Genomic DNA, 11,084 nt, shown 5'->3' with positions numbered 1-11,084 from the left:
TAATCCCCACAATCTCAATTAACCAATTCATGACTACCTATATTAAGACACAAGCACCATTCAAGTGGGGCAATGATGTGGGATTATTGTAGACCAATTCTTGAGGCCTCAAACATCCCTTGTTAATGGGAAAGATGGTGCTGTACTTCAAGCAGCTAATTCCTGCTTTACTCCTTTCTCCTTCATCTCTAAAAATTAGTGAATGAGCAAGACAGGCAAGGTTGAAAATAAAAGCCTAAAATTACAATGTTACAATAGTTCTCCATGCATTTTATAGACTGATTGATTTTATTGGCCTACAATAAGACCAACAAGTTCCAGAAACGAGAGGAAACCCAGACTTAACTTTTTTTTATACTTGAAATAAGCAATTGGGGGTGACACTGACACACCCCTATTACAACTATGAAGATCAATTATGTTTCAAATTAATGCAGCAGAGTCAAACATTAGGTTGTCGTGGCAATTTACTCGGGTTTCCGGCATGTAATGATAGCGAACTTGATCACACCCTTCTGGTACCCTTGGATCATCAATGGCATCACTAATGCACCTTTTATGGCTTTTAATCCTAATGATATCAACACACAATAAGAGCAACATCAACAACTCTCTCCTATTCTCCTATCAGCTTAGTTTTAAGAGTTATGAGCTATAAACATAGTTACCACTACGTAGCAGTGATATGAAGCCCTTCCAGGTAAATGCTGAGCGTATCACTGCCGGCCAAAATGGGGCAACACGCTCAGACCAATCAGCAGCCTTTATATCCTGCAATTTAGCATGTTATATCATCTCATCAGAACGTTATACAAGCATGTTGAACTCGAGAGAGGGTTTTAGCTATTTAACCAAGTAAAAGTAATTACCTGGAGAGATAGGGACTGAAGTAGTTTGACATAGTCAGAAGTAGAACACCACTCAGGTAAATAGTAAGCATTACATATCCTATTTAGCAACTTTTTCTCCCATGGCTCCAAATCCTCTTCTGAGGGACCAAGATCCCTATGGCACCATGTCACTATTATTATAGTGCCTCCAGGAGCTGCAACTCGTGCCAACTCATTAACAAACTGCCAGTGTTGGATGCAGGGAATAAATTAATAAACATATGGCGCCATTAAGCGAATTATAGCATGTATGCCAGAGTTCCATTAATCTCAACAAGTCAAACAAACTTGAAAGTTTAACAACAAAATGTAGCATATTAATTGGGATAAAACTAACCTTAGCTTTATCAGGCATGTGTTCTCCACTTTCCATAGACCAAACTAGATCAAACTGACCATCAGGGAATGGTTGCTTCAGAGCATCTGCAACTTGAAATGAAACCTGCAAATATGGCAGTGTGTTATAGCTATCTTTCTATCATCAAAACGAAACACTTGCAAAGATGAAAACATTTATGAAGTGATATGCCAGCTTGAAATGTAGAGAACTGAAGAGTTTTTCACATATGCCTTGTCTGCTAGTCCTTCATATTTAGCAAGAACATTAGCCCTTCCAGCTTGGACAGGGCTCAAAGTAATGCCTCGACATTCTGCTCCAAATTTCCTTGCTAAATATCTAGAGCTGCCTCCTATCCCACATCCGACATCAACTATTGTCTTGGGCTGCTTTGCTGGATCATCTGAATAAGCCAATTGAGAGGTAAAAAGCAATTGTTAGAAGATAATCTTCATTCAAAGGTACCGGCAAACAAGGACTCGGGGGCTGTTTGCATCTATAGATCAATTATCATATTTATAGTTAACGGCATTTTCTTGAAACATCATATTCTTTATATCAATAAACACCATAGAAGAAAGATGAGAATTTTTGTGAATATGAGTTTGATTCTTGGCAATAATGAATATGTATTAGATCTATGCATCCTCTTGAACTCATGCTACTGCTAATCCATGCTAATGTTGTTTGAGTATACTTGTTTGCATGACAGGGGGAAAAATAGAGTGTATTGAAATGAAACAATTATGCTCAGGTAAAGAAACATGAACTATAAAACTAATGAAATTATGTCAATTTCGGGTATCCGTTTAAGGCTAGCTTGAATGTCACTTTGAAGAAATTTTTTTTCTTAAAGGTAAGATTCCGTACAAAAAAAAATTTCATCGTTAAAGATATTTTGCTCCTATTCAACCTTTCTTTTATTAATCATCAAAGAAAGAATGAACAAATAAAACATTAAAATAAATTAAGTCATGCGTAAGGATATCAGATTATGTCAATTTCGGGTGTCAATTATGCTTCTTCTTTTTTTCCGGTAGATTTAATCTCTATACTAATTTCTTTTTAATAATCTTTATACTAAAATTTAATCATTTCTGGTCTTATACTTTGTAAAAATGTTAAACACAAAATTTGAAAAATAATTAAAGAAGTATGTCAAAAAAAAGAATCATATGAAAACACACACAAAAGAAAAAAACGTCAATCAAAATACACATTTGTTAAAAAGAAATTAAATTACTATACTAAAGAATGCAAAATAATAGATTAATCAAAGCATACCATGAACCTGACACAAAAATAAATACTTTAATTTAATTTAATTTTTTTTGGTGAAAAAAGAAACTTAACTAAAATAAACAACTAAAGTTAACATTCAACTACCCTGCCACTCCAACTACTTCCTGAGAGATGCTCAAAATCCAAAATATTGCTACTGGACGGGTCCCAACTATGAGCTGCTCTGTATTTAAATTTTATCATTAACAAATATATATAGAGAGAGAGAGAGATAATACACGAAAATAAAATACGATAAATAACTGAAACCCAATTTTGAAAAAAAGAAAAGAAAAGACGCGAACCTATTAAAATATGCATAAACTAAATTATTAATTTTATGTATTATAAATGGTATTGATTTTCAGTTATAGATATTATAAATTATAAAAAATCTGAAATGCCCTTATTCAATAACAGCATATTATTGTAGTATGGCTTGGCTGCCGACCACACCTATCCCAACGTTTTCCTTTTGGGTGGGGAGAAACGGATGGAAAGAGATAAGAAACGAAAGAAGATAAAAAATTGTTTTTTGGTTTCATGCTTGGAATGGAGAGTGAGAGAACCAAAAAATTTGTGTTTATGGTTTCATGCTTATTCAATAACAGCATACCTACAATAGGCCAATGATACATTTGTGTGTCTTTAAATGGAACCCATTTCAATTGCTATTTAGCTCTCACTTAAATTAAAGAGAGCTTTTGTGGCAAGCTAAATTCAGGGTTGAACAGGGCTTGAACAAATATAAAGTATATTAATATTATTAATATTATGTTTAGACTTCACTTAACTTATTTGGACAAAAATATTTATCTTACAAAAATACTTACCTTACAAAGTAAATTATATTATTTTGAAGATTTTTTATTATTCTATATAAGAAATAATGGGTATCATAAGTTAATATTAATTAAATGTTTAGTGAAATATTTTGGATAAAATATTTGTATAGAGTTTTAAAGTATTATATTAAAATAGTATTATAGATTTATTTTTTAATATATTTTAAATTAAATAATATATAAAAATAATAAATATAAAATATTATAAATTAAATATTCAAATCTAAACTCGACCTATATTTTAAATTCTAATTTTTTCCTCAAACCCTTCTATTTAACTTAATATTTTTAATTAAATCCTCTCAAATTTTACTTAAACCCTTAGAAATTTTACTTAAACCCTTCGGAAGGTCTTTTAACGAATATGCAAAAGTGGCACTAATTTCAAATAGTAATTTTAAATACAAACCTCAGCGCATAGACAAAATTGTAGAAACCTGAGCTGGCTTTCAACCACTGAATCCAGATTAATAGTTTGGGTTGAGCAGGTTTGGTTTCAAGTTGAATATTAGTGCTTTGTTATTCTTTATCCTTTGATTTTAATGGAATTTGACAAGTGGGTAGAAAAGAAAAGAAAACGAACCGGTTATTCCAGCGAAACGGAGCGATTCTTCAATCATTCGGATCTGGGCAGCTGGATGATCGGAGCCTGAAACATTGGAATCTGGATCGTAAAAACCATGATGCATATGGTCACCCCAAATGTCTTCCCAAAGCCCAGACGACTGGTCGTAGAACTCCGCTATCCCTTCCTGCAACGAGCACGCCCGATGCATGTGCGCATCGAGCGTGCTCGTTGCAGCGGTCTCGCCATGCGTCGTCATAAGTCTTGCCTGCCACGGAAAATACAAATAAGGGAATCGGAATGGGAATGGGAAGTTTGTAAGCAGATGTCACTTATTTATAATAATTTTTATCCACTTGAGTCATAGTGGTGGCTGCAGTTTTGTGATTGTGGGAGTGTATGAAGGGTAAAATAGAGAAAAATAATGGAATTGTAAGTTTGCTTCCAATCAATGTCAATGTCATGGTTTTAAATAGAACCGGTCAGGTGAGGTGAGGTGAGGTGAAGTGAATAATTTCAGTAAATATTTGCCCTACTTTGTCCCTTACTCTTTAAAATATTTTATTTTCCTTCTCACACACAATATATTTCTAGCATATGACATGGTTTTTTTTATTAATATTAATTCAATAAGAAATAATAAAGGTTTGATAGATGTCATGATATAAAAGAAGAATAAAAACAAGATACACTGGTACCATAGGAAGGCATTGTAGTATGGCTCGGCTGCCGACCACACCTATCCCAACGTTTTCCTTTTGGGTGGGGAGAAACGGATGGAAAGAGATAAGAAACGAAAGAAGGTAAAAAATTGTTTTTTGGTTTCATGCTTGGAATGGAGAGTGAGAGAACCAAAAAATTTGTGTTTATGGTTTCATGCTTATTCAATAACAGCATACCTACAATAGGCCAATGATACATTTGTGTGTCTTTAAATGGAACCCATTTCAATTGCCACTTTAACTCTCACTTAAATTAGGGATAGCTTTTGTAGCAACTTAAATTCAGGACTTGGACAAACATAAAGTATATTAATATTATGTTTAGACTTGACCTAACTCATCGGATAAAAATACTTACCTTACAAAGTAATTTATATTATTTTGAAGATTTTTTATTATTCTATATAAGAAATAATGGGTATCATAAGTTAATATTAATTAAAAGTTTAGTGAAATATTTTGGATAAAATATTTGTATAGAGTTTTAAAGTATTTATAATTTAATTATTAAATGATATAACAATTTTTTATTTTGATATAATATTAAATATATGGGAGGAGGTGTGAGAGGAATAATTCTAGCTTTTTTACTTAAATAATACAAAAAAAAATTAATAATTGAAATGGCATATCGATTAGATTATATACTAAAACAATATGATCTTATTAGTACCGCCTGTCAAATTGGCGATATTGAATTAAAATGTATTCAAGGAATTGATAAGCAAATTTTTCATATTAAGTGGCTACTAAAATAAAGTGAAAGGGTGCCCGTGGAAGCACCAAACCTTAAATTTTACATAAATTTGTTTATCATCTACGTTGTGGGGCAATATCTAATTATTATTAGAATAACAAAGCCGCACCCACCCACCACGTGGGTGAGTGATTAAAACTTAAATAATATATATATAATTACTTTTAAGAAATAAATTTTTTAAGAGAGGAAGGAATGGTTTTTAGAGAGCGTATGGTAAATGTTAGAGATGAGTTTTTTTGGGGTATGAAATAGTTTTCCTTTATTATTTTAATTTTATGTTTCTTTTTCCTCTGAATTGATGTGTATTGGCTCAAGACACCAACGTTTGAGAAGCTTCATGAATAGTACCTAATTTTGATTTAAAAAATAAGTAAATTAATTATTGTATTTTATATTTAAAAAATTAAATTTTTTATTAAAAATTTTAGTACTATTAAAAATTAGTACGATTAATAGAATAACTAAATAATAACATGTAGTATACCATGTTTACCTTATATTAACATCTAGAGATTATTTTTTAACGGTAAAAATAGATAAATTTTTAACAAAAAGATCAGTTTATTCTTTGTTCTAATCTAGAAATTAACTTCCGTAAAAAAGTAAAATACAATTGATATTTTTATTAGTTATATGCTACTCCAATTACTTACCGCCAAAGGAGGTAGCGGCCGAAGAATGGACCACAAATGGATATCATGTTTCCTTGTCTTGTTATTCTGTGAATTGGTTCCAACACCAACACCAGTAGAGAAGAAGAACTTCTCTTGCCTCCACCTTCCTATTCTATCTATCCAGCATAAACAGCAAATGCAACCCCTCTGCTCCCGCCCATTAACTACATTTGTCCCTTCCTAATTAACCTATCTATTTTGGTGCTCTCGGCGTAGAAACTATCGCCGATTCATTCACCACCTTCCCTCACCATACCCTTTTGTAGTTCCTACGTATTATTACTACTAGCTATCCAACTAAATGAGGTTAAACCATCTGCTATTTCTAAGTTTAGGAGCTCATTCTTATACAAAAAATACATGCAACTGCTCTTATAGTTATAAAATTCAGTACATATTAATATTAAAAATAGTCATTTATAAAATATATAAGCAATTTATTCCTTATATTATTTTTAAAATTTTGAATTTTGATATATTTTTTCAATATTAAGTCAACATTTTTTTTAATCTAAATTCAAGTTTATTAACTATAATCTTTTCCAAGATCCGTCGATCAAAAAATATTTTCTCTATTACCATCAAAATAATATAGATATATATTAAGCTATTAATCACAAATGAAATTATTTTGAAGTGATATATAGTATTATAATTCTTAACTGAGTTTGGTTTTGATTCAATTTAAAAGGAAAAGACGGGGAAAGGAAAATACAAATAAGGGAATGGGAATGGGAATGGGAATGGGAAGTTTGTAAGCAGATGTCACTTATTTATAATAATTTTTATCCACTTCAGTTATAGTGGTGGCTGCAGTTTTGTGATTGTGGGAGCGTATGAAGGGTAAAATAGAGAAAATAAATGGAATTGTAAGTTTGCTTCCAATCAATGTCAATGTCATAGTTTTACATAGAACCAGCCAAGTGAAGTGAGGTGAGGTGATGTGAGGTGGATGCTGTGAATAATTTCAGTAAATATTTGCCCTACTTTGTCCCTTACTCTTTAAAATATTTTATTTTCCTTCTCACACACAATATATTTCTAGCATATGATATGGTTTTATTTATTTATTTATTTATTAATATTAATTCAATAAGAAATAATAAAGGTTTGATAGATGTCATGATATAAAAGAAGAATAAAAACAAGATACACCGGTACCATAGGAAGGCATTGTATTATGGCTCAGCTGCCGACCACACCAATCCCAATGTTTTCCTTTTGGGTGGGGAGAAACGGATGGAATGAGATAAGAAACGAAAGAAGATAAATAATTGTTTTTTGGTTTCATGCTTGGAATGGAGAGTGAGAGAACCAAAAAATTTGTGTTTATGGTTTCATGCTTCTTTCTATTTATTTGTTTTTCTTTTACATATAATTTGAGGTTGTGAATTAGAGGTTTCAATTCTTCTTTCAAGAGTTTGAAGTGTAACGGTTTATTTTTAGTGGTATCAAAAATAGTAGCTTCAGAATTATAATTTCGACGTATGAATCTATAAATATTAATTATTTAATATTTGAAAGATCATTAGTGTCATATAAAAATTCGGTTTAGAATTTTTTAATTTTGATTGATTAATTAAAAGATAATAAATGGTTTTAGAAGTTTGACTTGAGTGCCTTAGATGGTAAATTTACCTATTTCATGTTTAGTGGAGGGTTTGGTGGATGTTGACATGAAATTTAATTAGTTTTATTTTTATATAAAAAGACAAACTTACAATTTAGTTAATAAACAAATTAAAAGAAACAAAAGGTGAAATAATTATGATCTTCATCTTTCTTTTCACCTTAGAACCGAAACACTATAGTTAAGGACAAGCAAACTTTCGGCCAAAACATTTTCAATTGCATGGTATGGAATGTAGGTATATTTTTAGAGATTTTTATAATTTTGAGATCGTTATAGCTTAATCTAGCTAGTACAAGAATTATTTTGTGAAATTGTCAAAGTTTAGAAAAATTATCATTGAAGTTCTTGAAGTTTTCTTGATGTGCATGCTTGGGTTGGAAGCTTAATGGTGATTTTGAGTGAGTTTGTAAAGTAATTTGGTATAATTTTTATGTTTAGGGATTTAATTGAGAATAATGAAAATATGACATGTTTTTTCTTATGAAATTGTAGCATGTAAGGACTGATTTGGAGTTGTAAATTCGATATAATGGGAATAAATTTTTAATTGTGAAAATAATCTTATTTTAGTCTTAGAGATTAAATTGAATAAAATGTAAAAGTTTGGACAAAATTGAAAACTTGTAAATAGGATGAAATATGTACTAAATTGAGTTTTAAATGAAATTGAAGCTAATAAATTGAAATGAACTATTTTATAGATCAAGAACAAGTAGATAACCGAGGAAAAGGGAAAGTTATTGAATAGTTCTTGAACTTTCACTGTCTCTTCAGTTTAGCCCTGGTAAGTTCGTACGGTTTTGTTAAAATAAATTGAAATGTTATTTTGATATTGTGTTGTGGTTGCTGGATAATTTAGATATAATTGAACTATTATAATTTGATGGGAGTTAAGAAACTAAATGATTTAAATATTATTAATCCGATGATATATCGAGCCCGAATGAACGTATGATAGGATACAATTGACTTGCCAATAGGTTATATTGCCCAGGGTATGGGGTTGATTTGCGATTTGATGGTAACTTTTGATTTGTTACTTTCCACTGAATATATCGGTGTCTAGCATTTGTTGCGGACTATCATGTTATATTTACAATGATTCTGGTGTGTTTTTGGGAGGATATAAAGCTTATAGGCTTGACACTTAGCGTCTAGGTGTGTTCTTGTAACACCCTACACCTAAGTCCTACGCCAGGACGAGATGCGAGGCATTACCACACTTAAACACATGCATTCTAACATTCTCGAATCATAAAAAAAACCAAATTTAAAACTTTTTCAAACTTCGTCTAAATTTCTTAATATGGGCCTACGAGGTCTTAAATGACCATTGGAAAATCATTCGGGACTGGCTCGGGTACTTAACTGACTTTGGAAAAAAATAGCCCTTAAAATAGGGCACACGCTCATGTGGAAGGGCAACACGCCCGTGTGATCACTAAGACATGGCCGCACTAATGGCCCGTGAGACACACACGACCTAAACATCTCAAGACATGCCCACGTCCCATACCCGTGTGAATTTAATTCTAAATTCGAACTTACAGAGGTTTTCACATGGCCTAACACACGCCTGTGTCCCTCACACAGCCATGACACGCCCGTGTCCTAGCCCATGTCTAAAAATCTTGACTTTTTGTTTCTAACATCAACATCCAATTTAGGGTGCACAACCAGGGCACATGCCCGTGGCCAAAGACCGTGTCCTCCACACGGTTGAGACACACAGTCGTGTCTCTACCCGTGTGTTTACTACATACATTCTGACTTGAAATTTGTACGTGAAGGGGACACACGGTCAGACAATACCCCCGTGGGGCTGACCGTGTGCCACGCACGGCCTAGACATATGCCCGTGTTTCTACCCGTGTGGACAATATGGGGCTATCTACCAAGCCCTTTGTCACCCTGAAACTCAATATAACAACCTGATTTCTCAATTCAACAACCACATTTAAGGCATCTACACAATTCATATATATACCAAAGCAACCAACAAATTACTCATTCATGAAAGAACCTCTTGTATTCATATAACAACCTTCAACATTAGCCATTTTACATGGCCTAATACAAAATGGTGCCAATTACTAAAACAAGTCAACACATTTGGTCCCAAAATAATGTGACACTAAACAAAATCAAAGTTCCTCTACATGCCATAATCAAATTTAAGAACCAATTATACTAAGTGCTTCGATTTGATAGTGTGATTGATGTCTCCGACGTCCGTTGATCCACGAGCTAATTGGGCGGCACTATGATAAAAAGGAAAAGAGATAGAGTAAGCATAAAGCTTAGTAAGTTGCATGAGAACTAAACAACAACTACTCATAAAGCAATATACTCATGACCTTTCATAATTTATTCACAAATACTATGAATAGGCGTAAATTCAACTTACTCATCACCATCTAATACAATTCATATTTCATGCACTAAGCTCATATCCCATACATTTCAGTTTGGTACCTGCACCACTCATAAGATGATTACAACTTTTCTCATTTCGATATAAATCATAAACCTTTTTGTTGAACCATTTGGAATACTACCGGATACTCAATAGCCTTAACATGGGCTAAGATGCCGATGCCATGTCCCAGATATGGTCTTACACTGGATCTCATCTATCGGTGTCGATGCCATGTCCCAGACAGGTCTTATACTGACACGCAGCAAGTTGACACTATGTCCCAGACAGGTCTTACACTAGCTTGTCCATCGTGAGGCTGATGCATGTCCCAGACATGTCTTACACTAGTTCTCGTCTCAACGCTGATGCATGTCCCAGACATGTTTTACATTGGCTTAAATATCTCGAAGCAAATGCAAACATGTCTTACACTGGCTCTCATATTGTGGCCGATGCATGTCTCAGACATGTCTTACACTAGTACACATATCACCTAATATCAAGGTACCAATATCCAAGTTTATTCCAAATGCTCAACGAAAGTCCCTACTATGTCCATTTCCCAACATGTATTCTCATATTTAAAATCAAAGTAATTTATGCCATATCAATAAAAATGCACATCATAAAGATAGAGTTGCATAATTAACATACAACTTACCTCGAATTACAAAAAGTAGGCGGCTATTCGATTTTAGTCTACTTACTTTACTTTTCCCCAGTTTAGGCCCGGATTTTGCACTTCTTTATCTAAAATGATAAAAATTCAAAAATTTAATCCTTTTATTAACCGAGATACTCAACAATATAAAATTAGGCAAAATGACCATTTTGCCCTTAGACTCTTGCACAATGACCATTTACCCCTAAGTCTGAAATTCGATTTTTATCGAATTTCCTCGTATCTTAAGCTTAAAAAACCCTTTTTACTCCTATAGCAACGCAAAATTTCTATTAT

The 11,084-nt window shown here is 32.7% G+C and overlaps 1 protein-coding gene across 2 annotated transcripts; it reads right to left on the bottom strand.

Moving 5' to 3' along the window:
* Nucleotides 1-221: 221 nt before the first annotated feature.
* On the bottom strand, nt 222-4,364 carry LOC107951798 (tocopherol O-methyltransferase, chloroplastic). Of its 2 annotated transcripts, none has more exons than XM_016886942.2 (6): nt 3,937-4,364; nt 1,461-1,630; nt 1,228-1,332; nt 870-1,073; nt 669-771; nt 222-571 (listed from the first exon to the last, which is right to left on the bottom strand). In XM_016886942.2, the coding sequence occupies exons 1-6, from the start codon at nt 4,175-4,177 to the stop codon at nt 468-470; spliced, it is 927 nt and encodes a 308-aa protein (XP_016742431.1). In that variant the 5' UTR covers nt 4,178-4,364; the 3' UTR covers nt 222-467. The 2 variants fall into 2 exon arrangements, with proteins under 2 accessions (XP_016742431.1, XP_040943220.1); XM_041087286.1 differs by having other exon boundaries at nt 1,455-1,630; nt 3,937-4,360.
* Nucleotides 4,365-11,084: the final 6,720 nt, after the last annotated feature.

Source organism: Gossypium hirsutum, chromosome A02 (genome assembly GCF_007990345.1).
Source record: "Gossypium hirsutum isolate 1008001.06 chromosome A02, Gossypium_hirsutum_v2.1, whole genome shotgun sequence".
Lineage (NCBI taxonomy): Eukaryota > Viridiplantae > Streptophyta > Magnoliopsida > Malvales > Malvaceae > Gossypium > Gossypium hirsutum.
Note: the sequence above shows the minus strand (reverse complement) of the source record. Positions and strands in the feature narration are given on the sequence as shown.